Source organism: Felis catus, chromosome C1 (assembly GCF_018350175.1).
Source record: "Felis catus isolate Fca126 chromosome C1, F.catus_Fca126_mat1.0, whole genome shotgun sequence".
Lineage (NCBI taxonomy): Eukaryota > Metazoa > Chordata > Mammalia > Carnivora > Felidae > Felis > Felis catus.
This window is the reverse complement of record NC_058375.1, coordinates 214,075,912-214,093,775: the sequence shown is the minus strand read 5'-3', so window position 1 is coordinate 214,093,775 and position 17,864 is coordinate 214,075,912. Positions and strand designations below refer to the sequence as shown.

The 17,864-nt window shown below is 58.2% G+C and overlaps 1 protein-coding gene across 8 annotated transcripts in view; it reads right to left on the bottom strand.

Annotated features, from left to right (window-relative positions):
- The window catches only part of DIS3L2 (DIS3 like 3'-5' exoribonuclease 2), a 351,641-nt gene that overhangs the window by 8,518 nt on the left and 325,259 nt on the right, over positions 1-17,864 (bottom strand). For all 8 annotated transcript variants that reach the window (XM_019838866.3, XM_011285625.4, XM_011285626.4 and 5 more), the window contains 2 exons: positions 3,243-3,426; positions 2,557-2,643 (listed from right to left, as the gene is read on the bottom strand). In XM_019838866.3, coding sequence (XP_019694425.2) covers positions 2,557-2,643; positions 3,243-3,426 — 271 coding nt within the window. The remainder of the gene's footprint in view (positions 1-2,556; positions 2,644-3,242; positions 3,427-17,864) is intronic.

The following is a 17,864-nucleotide window of genomic DNA, read 5'->3' as shown; positions in this document are numbered from 1 at the left end:
TCTGCAAGGACACGAAGTCCACCTCCACCACCACCACGTGGCCGGTACGGGAAGTAGCAGAGGAGGCCCAGGAGTCCTACTACCCGCCTAGAATGAAATCAACTGGGGGTGCCTGGCTCTTCCTCTGTGGCCCAGGCCTAGTCTTCGTTGTGACCAACCTCATGCCCTCTGGCCCCGATGCCTGTCCTGCTAGAGGCGATGCTTGCACCCTGGCACCTCTGTACCCCCCATACTCAACCCTGCACCAGCCAAGGGAGGGAGAGGTTTGCCAGCCACCGGCCTCAGCCCTTCTTGTCCCTGACAAGCTGCCCTGAGCCAAGACTCAAGAGGTCTGAGTTCAAAAGGCCCTTCTGCAGGGGAGGAAACGATGACTGGGGTGCTTGAAGAGAGGCCAAGTTTCTCTAGGGGCCCAGCAAATAGCTCCAGGCCCATAGTGGTTCTGCCATCCGGGAGCCTTGGCCACCGTCCCCGCAGCTGTTTGCCCAGTGGTCCCCAAGCTTCCGGGGCTGGGAATCAAGGACGCCGCTGCTGCCTGGGAGCAAGAGAACAGGTTCCTCATCTAGGGCCAAAGTCACACCCTTGTGTGCTCACTCACTTGCTCCCTGTTTGCACACACCCGCCTGTGCACTTGGCCAAACGGACAGCCGGCTCCAGTTACTCTGTGTACGTCGGCCCTGGAATCCAGGGCACAGCTGGGGATGGCCTGCTCAGCTCCCTGAGACCTCTTCCCCTCCAGCTCCTGCTGGGACCTGGGTTATGTCCGGGGCAAGTCCCCGGGAGAGGTGGGAGCAGCCTCCACTCCAAGCCACGTCTGGGCCTTGTTCTCGGGGGTGGCCCAGATGATCAGGGGCGAGGAGGACGGAGGCCCTGGTCCCCTTTCTGGCTGGAGAAGGTGTCTCTGGGCAGGGTGGGATGGGTGAGCGCTGTGGCTCTCCCAGGGACCAGATGCTCCGGGGACAGCCCTGGTGCCCAGTTCCAGCACCTTACTTGGGACTTTTGTGCTCACTGCTGCTGCCCCTGCCCGGTCCCCTGTCCTTGTCCCAGTTCTCAGGACTGGGAGAACAGGGGCACTTCAGAAATTCCAACAACCCCCTGCCATCAGCTCCCCAGACAAAGGCTGGCTGTTAAGGTCACTTACTGGCAGGCAAGGCCAGAAGTCCACTCTATTTTTTTTTTTTAATTTTTTTTTCAACGTTTTTTATTTATTTTGGGGACAGAGAGAGACAGAGCATGAACGGGGGAGGGGCAGAGAGAGAGGGAGACACAGAATCAGAAACAGGCTCCAGGCTCAGAGCCATCAGCCCAGAGCCCGACGCGGGGCTCGAACTCACGGACCGCGAGATCGTGACCTGGCTGAAGTCGGATGCTTAACCGACTGAGCCACCCAGGCGCCCCAAGAAGTCCACTCTATTTAAGGCTCTGGTTGACTCGGGAGAGGAAGGCTCCTTTCCATGGAGCTCCAGGGCTAGTTTGACCTTGGAGGTGGATGCCTTCCAGAGGCTGGGGGCAGGGAACGGGGGCCCAATTAGCCCTCACGGCACAGTCAACAGGTAGATCTTGGGACCCAGGGGCTACTGCATCTCAGAGTAACTGGAGGGCAGAGTGACATCGAGCCCCTTGGCCACAGGCACACCTGCCCCTCTGTGTGGCTTTAAGGGGCTTGGTGGGGGCAGACAATTGTGACTGGGGGCAGGGGAAAGGCAGCCAGACCACACCGGCCCGGATGACTCCATTCCTGGCAGAAAATATGACTGTCAGAAAATAAATCGGCTGTGGCCAGCTGAGGTGACCTGGTTCCTGTGAACAGATTGAATCTGCAGTGACTGAGCCCCTGAAAAATGGTTTGTCACTGCCCCTCAGCCAGACTGGGGCCCAGAGCTGGTCCCATTAGTATCTGTGGTTCCCGCTGACCTGACAGGCTGGTGGGGTGGCTCCTTCCCAAGATGCATGCACCTGCCAGAGGGCTGAGACCTGCTGTTAGGAGCAAGCTCACTGTCTACCTCCTAGGCTGCCAGCCTGTCACCCTGCCTGCAGACACAGGCCCATGGTCTAAATCCTCCTCTACTAGCTGCGAGAGGGAGACAATTCTGCCTGGGGTCCAGAAGCCGTGGTAGGGGCTGATGACTGCTCCCCTGGGCAGGCTGCTGCAGGAGACAAGACAATCTCTCCCCTCCGGGGTGCCCGTCCAACTGAGTTGCTGACCAGCCCCCCATTCCCTTCCTTAAGCTGGTCTGGTTTGTGGCGACTGGGCACCAAAGGCTTAGCGTACACCCTGTGGGGACTCCCTACTTCTGCTAGGAAACAGAGCCCCAGAGGCCACGTGAAGGGGGCAGTGAGGCTCAAACGAGGCCCTTTAACAGCCCTGTAGAAGCCACCCTTGAGCAGATGAGGCAGGCAAGTCTGTGTAGGAGGCAGATCAGGCTCAGGAGCCCAGGGCTCACCTGTCCTAGGTGCTGCCTGGGGGTGCTCCCCACCCCTCCCCTTAGTTCCTGTGTGTGTGGAGGCCACGGATGCTCCTAAGAGAAAAGGGAGGATGGGGATGAGGCCCCTCCTTACCTGCATGGGCCGGGAGCACATGTTGGTGAGCACTTCCTTCCGGGCCAGTGAGTACTTGTCATCTCCAAATGTTTTGGTCAGACTTTTCTAGAAGCAAACCCGTATGATATGCAGTCAAGCCTGGGTTGGCTCTGGGGCCCCTGTCACCCTCTGACCATCTGAGACCTGGCTCTGGGGAGGAAGGGTATGCTGAGGGGCTCGACCATGCTCAGATGGCCACGGTGGGCTGCAGGGGGCCAGCAGCCCCCAGCCCATGTCCTGCTCTGAGGTCAGTCCGTGTCTTATTGGCTGGAGGGAGAGACTGGTTTCCAATTGTCTGACCTAAGGTGCCTCTTTGCCCACCCTAGGCTTACAGCACAGATGGGAACAGCCTCCCTTCCGTGGGATCGGAGCTGAAGTCATGGGTCCCCAAGCCCCATAAGGCTTAGATCCAGGCAGGAAACATTGACGCTACTTACCATAAAAAACATTCTCTGGCTTCCAATCATCTCAGCCCCTTACTGAAAGTTTCTGGACCCAAGCCCCGCCCATCCCTGGCCACAGGATCCCTGCCCATAGATAGATGGGTGTTGACTGGCTTCCCTTGGCCTGGTCCTGGTGGGGAGCATGGCCCATGGCCAGGGCCTCTGTGACTTGGAGGCTTTCTCCCCTAGGGTCTCCCCCTCCCCTACACTCCCGGCACTCACGTTGAGGGCCCCGGCAGAGCTGAAGTCCATGGGCAGCCCCATCTGGTCACAGAATTCCATGAGGTCATTGAGCATCTTGGTCTGGGGCGGGGGGTGCCGGCGCAGCAGGGCGCGCTCAGGGAAGGCGCGGTAGGTCTTGTGGGCCACTGCCATGTTGGCCAAGAGCATGAACTCCTCCACGAGCCTGCAGCGGGGGGAACCAGCAGGGGTCAGGGGCTGCTGCTCCCCTTCTCTCCCAGGCTCTCTGTGGGCTGGCCCTCAGGTACCCTTGAGTCTCAGCCTTGAGACACTGTCCTGTCTCCCAGGCTTGTTCCCCTGCTTGGGCCCCTCTCTGCGCTAACCAGTCTGTATCACTCTTCTCTGCTGAAGCGTGAGGTTGCACACCACCTCCCCGACCGGACGGGGGGATGGCATCTGTCTTATTCCCCGCTGTAGCCCCAGTGTTTGGCACGCCGGCACCCCAACCCCACCTGACCGGAAGAAGGTGCTCGGTAAGGAGCTCTGCTGAATGACTAGCCTCCCAGAACGCTCAGGGGCGCACCAGCTGTACGAAAACAAGGCACCCGGGTATGCCATGAGAACTCCGAGGGCTTCCTGGGGGTATGTGGAAGGCGGTCAGCAGACCCAGGGCTCCCTTCTCCCCCAGGGGAGATGAACAGGAGCGTCGCAGAGGGCAAGAGGGATTGCCCGTTCTGGGGCAAGGCAAACGTGCAGTTGAGGTGACCAAATCCCAGACAGTTAAAGTGTAATTAGAATAAACAAGTACCAACAGATACGGCTTCAAGAGACAAAGGCACACCAAGGACCCAGGGAGAGGAGCGGGGACGGATGGGGGATGAAAGGAGCAGGCAGAGTGGGAGGCTGGATCACACAGCCCTGAGGTCAGCACCCCCAGCCCCCACATCTGGGGCAGGAGGCCATATGCTGCTTCCCGCACCCGGGGCTCCCGTGGGAGGATAAACCGATCACACACGCGTATAAGAGCTGAAGCCCCTGGAAAGGGGGCTCGGGCACGCTGTGGCCACCGTGGCCAGGGTGTGCTGTACAGGGAAAGCCTCGCTCAGTTCAGGGAGCTCTCCCCCCTGCCTTTAATCTGGGCCCCCAAGCTGCATGTCGAGTCTGTGCTTCTCCCACAGAGGCAGAAGAGGTCAAGGAGTAAGCAAGCTCCGGGAGCCCTGGCAGCAAGCAGCCGGAGGCCGGGGACGCACTTCCTCTTCCTGGAGGTGTGGGTAGTGCTTCAGGGTTAGCCTTGTCACCTGGCCAAGCTCTCGGAAAGAAAAGCAGCCAGTGATGGGGGCGGGGGGAGAACGAGCATGAGCTGACAGAGCCCCTCCCCCCCCAGACTGGGCCTGCCAGGGCAGAAGTGTGGCTCTGGCCTGCCAAGCCGCCCCGAGAACAAACCAATCTCCCAGAAGCCCTCTCTATGAGGAAGAGGGGCTGGAAATGGCCCTCTGGCGACAGCACCACCAGAGGGACTGGGCCAGATCTGGGTCTCGGGAGGAGGCCCACCCGAGCCTGCACTCCTAGCCCCTCCTCTGTGGGGATGACTTTGGACTGGCCCACCATGGGGCAGGGATACAGCTCAGGTGCAGGACTGAAGGGTCGGGTCTCAGCTGGCCATTGGACATGAAGGAAACCCTGTGTGTGGAATGAGGAGTTCCTTTATACCCTACTGTGCAGTAACAGCCATTTAAATTTTTTTTTTTTTACATTTATTTATTTTTGGGAGACAGAGCACAAGCAGGGTAGGGGCAGAAGGAGAATGAGACACAGAATCCGAAGCAGGCTCCAGGCTCTGAGCTGTCAGCCCCAGGCTTGCGGGGCTTGAACCCACAAACCGTGCGATCATGACCTGAGTCGAAGTTGGACACCTAACCGACTGAGCCACCCACGCCCCCCTGTAACAGCCATTTAAATGACCATTCTGCCTCCCTCTGCTCCCCAATCTGTCCTTGTGCACATCACTTCCCGCTGAAAAACCTCTGAGTTCAGGCACCTGAACCCAATCACCATCTCCCAAGTGGAGGGACGTCTGAACCCCGGCTCGATGCATCTGCTGTAGGGCCCTGCACAACACGGACCTTTCCTGATCCATTTTCTCAAATGCAGCATAGGGGTAGTAGCACCTGCTTCACAGGGCGGTTGTGCAAACCAATGGGACTAACACATGTCACAAGGGCAGACCCTGTGCCTGGCACGTCATCGGCCTTAAGACACAGGATGTGCTTCCCTCTCTCCCCGCCTTCCACACCAAACCTCCAGTCTGTACTCTGCCATGTAAGTTTCATCCCTGCCATTGATCCCCCCTTATTTGCCTTTTTCTCACCTTCCCTGAAGGCCCAGGCTGAAGGCCGTCTCCATCACCCCCCTGGGTACTTACTGCTAACTAGCCATCTGGCAACAAGAGCCAGGCTGTTCTACGGTCACCTGTGTCATAGTCTAGCACTGTTTGACTCTCCATACTTGATCATCCTATTTAGATCTTGTCAACCCAAGAGAAGTCTCAGTTCCTGCTCAATAAATGTCTGATACTAGAGACCATTATCACCTAAATGCTTCAGATGCATACCTTCATTCATTCATCTGTTCACTCAACAAACACTACTGGGTGCCAGGCGGTTCTAGACCTGTCTCCCCGTGCAGTCTGAGAGTCCTTGTGGGCGGGGGGGGGGGGGGGGGGGGGAGGGGACATGGTCTCTTCCTTGGAGCCCTGGAGTCTCCAGCCCAGCTGCAAGCTTGGTTGAAAAGGGACCACCTATATATAACCTTGGGGCTGACCCTGGGCTGTGTTTTGCCAGTGTGGCCAGCAGGGGGCAGCATGCCCCCATAGCAGGGTTGTGGTCAGGTTGCAGGCTAGAAGTGCTGAGCAGAGCAGGAGGAGAAGGCTGGGCTGTGGTGTTCCAGCCTGTCCCCTCCACCTGACTCCCACTGTTTGGGTCAAAGGAACAGAATGCATGGGGTGCCTCCCCAGGCAGAGCCTTGCTCCTGTTCCCACTTTCTGCAGGGGCTCTCCCACCTCGTCTCTCATGGTCTCAAGTAAGGATGAGAATAGGAAGGCAGGGAATGAGGAGGGTGCAGCCAATGCCCAGAGCCTCAGGCAGCGACAAAAGAGCCAAGTCAAGCTGCTTCTCCAGCGACCCCACTACTTGTCCTCCCTGGACCCCCAGTGCAGTCCCACGAGTCTCCTGAAGCCGGTGGGAGAAACACAAGTGTGCTCTCGTTAACCTGGAGAGAAGAAAGTCTGGCAAAGCTTGAGATGCAGAGGCTGACCTTGGAGAGGTCCTGTGGTGCCTCCCAGGGGCTCATTTCTCCCCGAGTGTCTTCAGTGCCTCCCTCATGACAGGGAGGCAGGAGTTAAGAGGGTAGCCCGTGGAACTCTCTCCAAGATGGTTTGCTGATATCAAGCATTCATCCCAGGAAAACGTCAATGTCACCAAACTGGGAGGTGGTGTAGCAATAAGCCTGGACTCCCTGGGTGTTGCCACGGCTCATTAGTGTTCTAGGATAGCGGCAGGGACCATTTCCTCACAACCTGTCCTTGACATCCCTTCTTATACCAGCAGGTGGGAGAGGGAGGGGTAGAGAGAACACACAAACCGTGAGGACAAGGAAGCAGAAGCGGGGCCTGGAAGCAGAAGTGGCAGCCATCCTGGGGTGGTTGGGAGGGACACATTGCTGCTGGAGGACGGTCCCCAGTGGAGTGTGGGAACAGGAAGGCCAAGGAAACGCCAAGCGGCCGGCAGCCAGATTCCACTGAGTTCAGAATTCACCGTCAAAAACAGGGCTAGGCATCACGGAGGGAGAACTGGGCTGGCAGCTACTGGGGGTGGGCCAGGTGGATGTCTCTGCTCTCATCTGAGGCCTGCAAAGTCCCCCTCGTTGGGCTCAACAGGTTGCCCCTGACCCCACCATGGGTCAGTTCCATGGATCAGCCAGCAGGGGGCCCCCAGCATCTTCCTTCCACAGGACCTGGGACGTGGCAGGAGCGGCTTAGAACCCAGGAACTTCTGGGCAGGAAAGAGCCTTAGTTTATAAACTGCAGCCCTGCAGCCTGTGGTCCAGGGGTCTCTGGGCTCCCATTCAGTGTTTTTCTCTGTAGTCAAAAGGGGCTGAAGGCTTGCGCTCTGAGGGAAGGCAGGGTGATCAGAAGAGACATGTGGACAGATGGCATCCCTTCACCCTGATCTCCTTCTCCTGTTGGGGGCCAGGGCTGCATGCACAGACCCAGCAGGCAGGCCTCAGACGATGCCCCAAGCTGTTCTGGGTGGTTAGGACGCGCCCCTGAGAGCAAATGTCACACGCTGGAGTCTGGGAGGTGGGGAAGGAGGCCTGTGGGCCGCCGTGGCCTTGGGCTCTGCTCCTTAATCTGGGTACCTGTCCTGGTCATAACCCGTCCCCTCCTTCTGCTCCAGCGTGTGATGTTTGCTCTCAGGCATGAGATCACTCAGCCCTGCTGGGAAGGTGGCAGGGGAGGGGGTTTGAAGTCAGCAACTTCCTGGCAAGTGCTCTAAAAGGGGGGGCTCAGGACTGGCCAGGATCACCTTCCAGAACGGCAAGCCAAGCCCTTGGAGATGGGGCCTTGATTCCAGTCCTGGCATCTGCTGAGCATTTGGAGCCCAGTGCCAAATGCACTGGGGACCCCCAACTCTGGAGGTCTTGAGGGGGCGGGGTCTGTGATAGACAGCTGCACAGCCGGCTGGGGGCCGAACCAGGATGCCAGCTCGTCAGCACTCGTTTTCAGGATCCCACTTACCTGTGCTCTGGGCTTCCAGATGCTGGGCATGGGGGGTGGGGGGGGAGGTGGAGGGGCAGGTGAGAGGCTTCTCGTCCCAGCGAGAAGCAGAACAAGTCTAGAGCTGTCAGAGTCCCTCACCCGCCACGGCAGAGGGCGGGCAAAAGCCACAAGCAACCTACTCACAAGTATACACACTCCTCACACAGCAGAGACGACTTTGGTCCAGAACGGGGTTTTCTAAAATGCGGTAATGTTACTTAAAGAAAAAAAGTATTAATGTATAGGAGATGCGAGGGCGGGGTTTTATTTGACGTTTTTCTTATGGGACATCCCTTCACCTTTGAGACGCTAACGTGCGTCAGGACTACAAGAAGCTACCAGATGCAGCATTTACCGCGTATTGATGACTGAACTTGTGTCACAGCTTGAGGGATGACGTCTGGGAAAGGATGCTCTACCTGGCAGGGGTCACACAGGGGCGAAATGAGAGATGGGGTAAAACATCTGCCCTCTCGGAGGAAGGGTGCCCATTCCCGGCCATCCAGGGCCTGGACTGAACGCGCCCTTGCTCGGCTGGGAAACCCTCGCTCCAGGAGTTTTGTTACTTAGGGGTCTGGGTGTGTCTGTGGCCAAGAAGCCCCTCGAGGGACAGGGAGGGTGGTGGCCCGCGGCGAGGTTCCTGCTCTTCACCTCTCCCGCTACTTGTCCTGCTCCCTTCCTTGCTCCGTGCGCAGAGGCCATGCCATGTGGAGAGGAGAGGCGAGTGGCCACCAGCTCAGTAGCTTGCCTGGACTTCCAGCTCTGCCCCTCACGAGCTGCGGGACTGCAGATACATTTTTAAACCTCTCTGAATCTCGATTTATTTACCCGACAAATGGAGATGCAAATATACAAGTGCTTGGCCTTAACGAAAGATGACAATTTCGTGCGTGCCGTGAATGTGACTGGCTGGGTGCCCCAAGACAAGGATTTGGGCTGAACATGCAGAAGGATTCCCGGAGGCTCCTGGTGCCCTCCTGCCCCAAAGCCACCGCCTCGGTCAGGCCTGCAGCATTGACCAACCGGCCTCCCTAATTCTAGTCGCACCCTGTGGTTTACTTCTTGTTTTAAAAAAATTTTAATGTTTATTTTATTTTATTTTTGAGAGAGAGACAGAGAGAGACAGCCTGAGTAGAGGAGGGGCAGAGAGAGAGGAAGACACAGAATCTGGAGCAGGCTCCAGGCTCCGAGCTGCGAGCACAGAGCCTGACACGGGGCTCGAACCCACGAACCACAAGATCGTGACCTGAGCTGAAGTCAGACACTTAACTGACTGAGCCACCCAGGCGCCCCATACTTCTTTATGCCCCAAATGGGGCACTCTTTCTCGAAGGCACATCTGGTCACGTCCCACTCCTGCCTGATGCCCTTCGGTGGCGTCCACCTCCTGGTAAAACGAGGTTTACCGGGTTTTGTGTCGTGTGCCCAGAGTCGCCTCTTTCTTCTCCCCACCCTCCGCCCCCCACGGTGCAGCCATGCTGAGCTCTGTGGCTCTTCTCTCTTCTGTCTCACTTCACTGCTGCGCTCTCGGCTGAGATGCTGGCCCCCTCTCCTCTCTTCTTCCCGGGGAGGCAGCACGGGGCACGAACTCTATGTGCTTCCTGGGGATCCCATCCCAGCATTTTGCTCACACTGCGGTGACTGCCTCTGATCACCACCGGATCTCCCCTCCCCAGCCCAAGGCGGTCTACCTTGGCCCCAGCACAGGGCCCGGCACAGTGCGGACACTCCATAAATTCGCGCAGATCCCCAGGATGGGTGCATTCGGGAGTTGGGAGGGCTGGATGCCTGCCACCACGGCCTGTTCTGCTTGGGCCCACAGCCCTCACGCGTGTACTTCTGGCCCCTGACACTTTGCTGCCACAACTTACAGCCCTGAGAAACGGGCCTGACTGAGTCCCTTCCCCGAACAAGGCGATGCTAGAGCAGCAACAGGCCTGCTGGCTTCCCCACCCCAGCCCGAGGGGCGGTGCTCTGCACTTGGGAGACCACAGCGGCCTTGTTATTTCCTGACGACCTCCCCAGCTAGAGCCTCTGTCTGTTTTCACTCGTCCTCACGTCTTTTCTCAGCTGCTGTTGCAGCCTGGTTCTGCCCTGCGAGCAGTGAGAGAGGGAGAGACAATCCTGAAGCGCCTGGGTAGCTGAGGTGTGGACGCGCGGTCCCTTAAAGCCCCCTGCAGCCCTGGGAGGGGTTTCTATCCCTTTCTGTGTGAGGGGGGCTTACAGAGCAAAAAGGAAAGGTGACTGGCTCCAAGTCCCACAGCTGATTCGCAGACGGGTCCGTGTCACCTCGATGCCCTGCTGCCACCAGAGAGCCTTGTGGGCAGATCAATTCCAAGAGATGTCAAGGAGGGAAACACTTTACACGAAAGGGACGAAAGAATAAAGGCGTGGAGGCAAAACACATCTAGAAAACCACCAGCCGCATTTGGAGACTAAGGAACCGCGGGAAGGGGGAGGAGGGCTGTGCTGCAGGGGAAGGCCAGTAGGGGCCTGGGGTGCCAGCCTCCAGCACTGGCACTGCTCTGGGGAGCTGGGGTGCGAGGCGAAGGATAGGCGTGAAGAATATGGTGAAGGGGAGCACAGGGACCAGGGGCTGGGCACAGTTAGGGTGACAGCTGGAGACTGAGGGCTTGTGAGAAGCAGCCAGAGGCAGCAAGAAGTCCGAGATGCACACACGACGAGGCTCTGGGAGCAGGTGAGATGTCCCCGGGCACAGAGGGGCACAGAGGGGCAAGAGGGAAGGAGCTGGCAGGGTGGCGTGGGAGGGGGAACGGGGTCCAGTGCACGGTTGTCCACGGGGCAAATGCTGTGAAGACACGGAGGCCGGGGAAGGCCACCGGGTTGGCGAGCGGGAGCGCGGTGCCATAGCGGTGGGGCCAGGAAACGGATCCAGAAAACCAAAGATTAAAGAGTGAGGGAGGCTGCCAAACATAGACGACTCTCAATACGTTCATTAGTGAAAGAGACACGGGTCAGTCTGAAGGGAGGGTGACGAGGGCCTCCGTAACGCTTTCTGATGGCTGCTTGAAGTATCCAAGAGATTGCTCTGCCTGTGATTTCAGAGGCGAAGGAGCTAATGGCGAGGGAGCACCTGAGGGTGAGTATGTGACCAGCCTGCATTTGGGGAGGAGGGAGTGTCCAGGGAAGAAGTCTGATGTCCCCTTGGCGCTGTGAGCTCCCAGGAGGGGACGTCGGGCCACATGGTTTGGGTAGAGAGGAGAAGGCCTGTCTTAGCCGCCCTCTACTCAAGGAGCGCCCTGGAGAGGGCCCTCGTGCAGAGTCCGTCCCCGCAGGAAGGGACGGGCTATCTCCTTACAGCAGCCTGGAGCTCCCGTGGCCCGGAGAGGAAGGGTCTTGCCCAGGGCCACAGCCTGGCAGGGGAGGAGGGGGGCGGGATCCCATATTCCCCAGCCCCCTGTCCTGAGCTGTCCTGAGCATTCAGGGAGGACATCTGGTAACCAACAGCCCCAGAACACAAGAGGCCCCTGTGTGAAGAGCAGCTGGGTAACCTCGGAGCGCTGGCACGAGGACACTGTCCCTGCAACTGTCCACTGGGCAAAGGAGAGAAGACAAAGGCCCATATCTATCAGGTCAACAAATAAAGTGGCCACCTCAGCAAGGTCCAGGGACAGAGGAAGCCTCGGGGGGTGCGGGGGGCGGGTCTCTGTCCTGCAGCAGAGGCAGGCACAGTCCAGACCCAAGGTCAGCTGCCTGCTCTCCCTCCCTTATAATTCGGCCCATCTAGACAAGCAGAGAGAGGCCGGCATGGGTGGCAGGGTCTCTCCTGAGCCCAGGCTTGGTGCTGACAGGCAGGCCGGACCCCCGGCCCTTGCCCTTGGGCCCCTGGCTCCTCTGCACTCACCCCCTCAACCCTGCCTGGCAAGATGTTCCGTTTCCAGATTCATTTTACCAGCTAAACCAGATGAGAAACTCACCCCACCCCTTCCATAACCAGAACACTCAGAAAGTGGCTTTGGAAACGACGGGGGAGCCGGGCGGCCAGGGCAGAGTGGCATGGCTGTTACCCAAACCTGAAAAGGCATCAGCTTTCAAAGACCAAAAGCAAGTGAGAGACTAGAACAGCCTCTTCTGCCCCCAGCCACCAGGGTACTTGTCACAACTCTGTGGGAATCTCACGCAGATGGAATTAGGCCACTCACAGAGACTGTTCCATTAGCACTTGGTGAAAACTGCTAACTTGGAAATTTGATAAGAATTGCTCCCAGCCAGTTTCAAATCATTTCTTCTGAAGACCAGATTTTCCCCAGTTGGGCACATCCTCACCGCAGGCCTGGGAGCCCTCGGGCTCTGCTGTGGCCGTGAAGGCGGCCACCGGGCCTCTCACAAGCGCCACGTGCCCCAGCGTGGCCCCTTCTCCCTTCCTCCATGGGCGGGGGGAGGCGGCCACCCTCGCGGGGACCTGCTGCTCTCCCAGCAGCCCCGAACCGAGTGTAGTGTGGTGGAAAACCGCAAGGGCCCCCGGAGCTGGGGCGGGATGGGCGGCGGGTGGATGGGCGCTGAGGTGAACTGCCGGGGATGGGAGGCTCCGAGAGACCTTTGTTGCAACAATCTCCTAGGTCGGGCCGGGCTGGAGCCGGCGGCCGGTGAGCTGGAAAGCGGAGGCCCAGAGACAGAGCTATCGACAGAGCTGGCCTGGGATGGGGGGGGGGGGGTGGCAGGCTGACCGATGGGCGCCCACCCACAGCCGGCAGGGCACCCCGCTGCGAGCAGCCGAGCGGAGGGTGCCGTGGCTGCGGGGCCGACCACACGTCACAGCTCGGGCCTCTCGCTGACCCCTCTCCTCCTGGGCTTGTTGCAACCTGCTGAGTGTTTTGGACATTCCCACGAAACCACAGGGAAATGAATGGGGCCTGGTTCACAGGCATGGAAAACCCCAGAGGAGAAGGCCTCTGGAGCCAGACATAACAGGCCCTGCGGGTGAGGCCGGAGCCAGGTTTCCTCTCCTGTGAGGCTGAATCCACTCCAGGGCCTTCCTATAGGTTCAGCGGGTGGGGCCCCGCTGCAGTGAGGCACGTTTTCGGCCGCTTGTTTTTCCAGCTCAGAAGGAAGTCTCCAGGGGCTAGGCGTCCGTCCCGAGCATGGGCCCTCGGGCCCCGCCAAAGGGAGGCCCGGCGGCTGTGGTAGGGAGGGGATGGGGGTTTGCTGGGGAGCTGGGTTGACAGGCAGAAAGCCCTTTGTCAGCGTAAAGCTAGCTGAGAAGCCTCGCTCCCTTCCCAAGGTTCAGGACTCTGCTCGAGGAGGCACAGGGCCGGTGCTCATGGCAGAAAACTCCCCCTAAGCAGAACCAGGTGGCGGAGTGTGCTTGCGGCCTCACAGGGCTGGGTAATTAGGGCTTGCTGGCTACGCAGCGGTGTTGACACACATGCCTTTCTCCACTTCCAGCTGCCGTCCAACTGGAATTAGAACCGCTGACCAGAGGAGGTGTGGCCAAGATGCACAGAGGCCGGGCCACCTTCGGGAGCCACCGCAGTGCCCCCAACAGCTTTGCCGCCCTGTTCAGACTCCCGGGTCCGGGGGTTCCTTTTATGCCCCAGCCCAACTATGGGGCCTGGGTCTGTAGCCTTGGACAAGGGGCCAAGCGGGGGCCAGCCTGGTCATCACTGACATTGGGAGGGATCGATTTTTAAAGTTAGCTTTGGGCACAAAGATATTTGGGAGAGAAGGGTATTCCAGAACGTATAGGTGTCCCCTCGCGCCCGCCCTCCCCCCCCCCCCCCCCACATGCACGTGCACATAGCAAAAGACAACCAGATAAGACAGGACGAGATACATGTTCCTGGGAACTCAACCTACTTTGCTTTTGCAAGTTACAACATGCTTTCCTCACCTTCCCGAAGACACTCTTGGCCTCACTGCTGCTGGGGAGCAGTTCCCCTTGAGCAGGGCCACCCCCCTAGCCACACAGCCACAAAAGGTTCTAAGAAATCAGAACAATGGCTGTTCTTAGGCTGGGCTTTCTATGTACACGACCAGAGTGTGGCAGGGCCATGATCTGGAGACCGGCCTTTTGGACTCCAAAGTCTGTCCTCTGCCCACGACCTGCAGGTGCGAACTGCCAGGGTAGCTGAGGCCCAGGCCTGCCTGGTGCAAACGGAGGAAAGGGTAATGTGTCCAGGAGAAAAGGGTTTTCTAGAATGAGCAAAATGGGAACCCGAGACTTTAGGCAAGCTAAAGGCTCCTCAGCCATGAAGAGGGAATCTGTGTTTCAATGTCCCCATGCACCCTGACGATCAAGGCCTGCAAGAAGCTGGGGGCTACGTGGATGGGCTGTCCAGGGCTGCAAGGCTTGTGGAGGCTCAGCTGGGGGGCTTGTGGTGGGTGCGGTGAGTGGTCCATGGGCTGCATCTCTACCCGGATGTTGCCATCAGCCCCCATCCACTGAGCCCAGTCATGCCAACCTCCTGTGTGCGCCTGGTCTGAGGCTGTGGGGAAGAAGGGCAGGTGGAAAGTGCAGGAAGGATGTGCACTAGCACAGGGACATGATCAGGGTGATCTGACTGTGAAACTGCCTTGGGACACTGCCTGGGCACACTGTGCAAGAGTTCTAGTCTCTGAAGAGGCACCCGTTGGATGGGTTCCTCATCACCCGAACACGCAATTTATTTATGCCTTGTAAGAAAAGCCAAGAGTGAGCCACGATCCCAGCCACGCTGTGGGTGCCATCAGCTTCCTCAAAAACAATTCATCTTGTAAAAGCTTTTGGCCCAAAGGTCTAGAACTGGGGGTCATCCTGGAGCCAGAGCTCCCAGCCTTTAATGCTTGAGGCTGCTGGGGATGGGGCAGGGCTGCTGGTCTGAGGGTCCTCTGCTCGATCCAGCCCAGACAGGGGTCCAGGGCTTGATTATGCCTCTAGCTCTGGGTGGGCACAAATCCTATGCTCTCACACTATGGCCTTACGCTGGCTTCTGCACGTTCTACCCTCAACTCCTCACAGCCCACTCATGCCTGTCCAACACCAACCTGTCTCTGGCTGGCTCACACAGCTCTGTTTACCTTAATTTCCAGGGCCTACGGCAGTATCGGGCATACAGTAAACACTCTCCAAATGGATGTTCTTATCTGCAATTGTCTGTCTATGCAAGACCAATACCTTATACTTCTGTGGCCCTTTATGCTGTTTTCACAAGCTTTAGACCCCTCATTGTTCATCTGAGCAAAGGGAGGCTCAGACAGGCTGAGTGACTCCTCCAAGCTCACAGACCAAGGACACATATGTCCCGCCCACTGCCTTTTCCTCAGGTCATCCTGTGTCACCTGCGGGAAGCTCCCCGAGGACTGGGCAGCAGGGATTCCTTGGTGGTGCCCGACTGAGGGTTCTGCTGACAGTGGGGACTCAGCACAGAGGCTGCCCTGAGGCCACACTGGTACGGGGGGGGGGGGGAACAGGAAGCAGTGGTGGTCGGCCCCATCACTACGGTTCTTCTTCCTAACTGTCAAGGGCTTCCTCTCCCTTCAGCAAGGGTTGCAGCAGCCACAGAGCCAAGGTCATTCATCCTGGCCCGGCGTTTCACCTCCCCAGCAACCCCGGAGGGATGGAGCCCCTTCCCAGGGCTGCTCCCTGCCCGTGTCTGAAGCTGGCCACACTGGGCAGGCAAACACATGAGGCCACCTGCAGGCCTGGCTGGGTTGGGACATTTCTATAATCTTGGAAGTTTTCTTTACAGCGCTGGCTTGGCCTCTGCCTCTTTCTTGCCCAGGGGGACAAAGGGCAGGAATCAGAATTACCTGTACATCACCAGTTCTCCCAAGGAAATGCTTCCCCCCATCTGTATCGGGGCTCAGGCCCCCTCTTGCGTCTCAGTGTTGCCATTGGATGAGCACGTTTGGTTTTACTGCTTTAGTCCCCCTGGGCCCCCCTCCCCCCACCTCCGGTCACTAACTAAAGGCTCAAAGGTTCTGCCTATTTCAGCTGCAGCCTCCTTTTTGCAAACACTACCGCCCACCTGCAGAAGCGTGCTGGCCCACTGGTTCAGAAGGCGGGGCAGAGCTGTCCGCAGCGCCATGGCCATCTTGACCCTTAGACGCTCTGGTCTGAGCGCCCGGGTTGGGAGCCACCACTTGGCAAGCCTCGTACAAGCCTTTCTGGTCTGTCCCAAGAGAGTATTTTCACCCTGGACTATGAGTTGGGCAAAGAGTCCAGGCACTTTTCGTGCCTACCCCGGTGAGTTCCATACTGTCAGAAAAATCTCCAACAGTCTGGTTGCTCAGTCCCTTGGCCAGCCCGACTGCAGTCAGGGTCCTGGGAGGGGCTGAGCCCTGAGAGAGATCTGGCTTCTAGCATCACAGGCTGCGGCTCCTTTGGCTCCTGGCTTCAGCCTGGCTCCCCCACCAAGTCATGGGGAAATGGGCACCCCGGGCTTCCTTTTGGGCGCTGGGCACCCAGACTCTCTGGGACTGTTCCTAGGCTCCTGTAATACACCCTCTGCCGGCCACGCCCTTGTGCACCTTCTCCGCTCAGTCGCACTGAGTTTTCAAGGCTTGGAGTTTTTGCAACCATCTCCACCGAGGCTGGTTTTCCTGTCTGGGGACCAGGCCTCCCCTGTCTCTGTATCCCATGGCCAAGGGCACATGTAGGTGCTGATAAAATGCTTGGGGAACAAACGAGGCATTTCAGAGACATGAATACTCCACAGAAAATGCTGAGGGGAAAACGAGGCCCATGTTTGGAGGCGGAAGGGGAGACGGCAGGAGGGCCTGGGAGTGGGTTACAGCTCCTGCAGCTTCCCTTCAGCTTACCCCCCGCCCCCCCCCCCCGCCAAAGGACGGCTGTGCGTGAACTTGGCAGACAGAACCTGAAATGACTTCTGCCAGCCTGATGAGACATACTGAATCTGCTCTAATGAAATCCTACTTGCCTGCAGGTGGTTATTGCTTAGATCCGACACAGGGTGATGGTGTGGCCAGGGCTCATTTGTTGGTCACCTGACAAATGAATACTCTTGTCCAAAGGCAGCCTGCCTCACTCTAAATATGAAACCAAGCAGATTATTAAAAAAAAAAAACAAAAAAAAACCTCTCCCCTCCAGGCTGATTCCACTGAACTAACACTTGTCTTATCACCCACTGGGATGTGGTATGTTGAGTCTGGCAGAGGTCTTCATTAGCTAAGTGACTTTTAAAATATTGACCCACCGTTTTATGAACTAGGCTCAGAGTGGTTTAAATGGATATGTTCCTGTCCAGAGCCTCTGGGCTTCCCCAGCATTATAATATCTCTGCCTGGGCAACCTCCAGGACATCCTGAGGCACTGGCTTTCCCTCTGAAGGGTGGGTGGGGGCCAGCAAGGGGACGGCTGGTTTTCCTCCCCATCTCTACCCTCTGTCTCTGGGCCAATGAAAGCTCTCAGATATAGGCTGTGCCGGACTTCAGCCCTTTCCGGGTGCTACCCTCAACTTGACCTGAGACCCAAGGCCAGAACAATTTGGGTTAGGCCCTCTGTCCCTCCAGGTGAGCCGGGTCAGCCGTAAGTCAGACGGTGAGGCCAGCAGATGTCAAAGCCCGACTGGATCCAATGGTTTCACTTTTCTGAGCTGCCGCTCCGAGTCCATCTTGGGGAGCCCTGTTTATCCAGGATTTGGGGATGCTCTAAGAACGCTGGGCACCTGGGATGCTGACCAGACCCTCTGTGTCAGCATGGCCTTCCGGCAGCTTCTTTACAGGTAGCTTAGGCCGGGCCTGGGCAGCCATTCATGACTGGCCTAGGGTTAGGCCCGGTCTGTTCCGTTCAGGCCTCTCTCAGGGTGAGAACTGCTCTTCCTGGAAGAGGCCACGGCACCCAGGGCTCTCTGGCCTCAGGCGGACTGTCCCCATCTGGGGAGAGGCC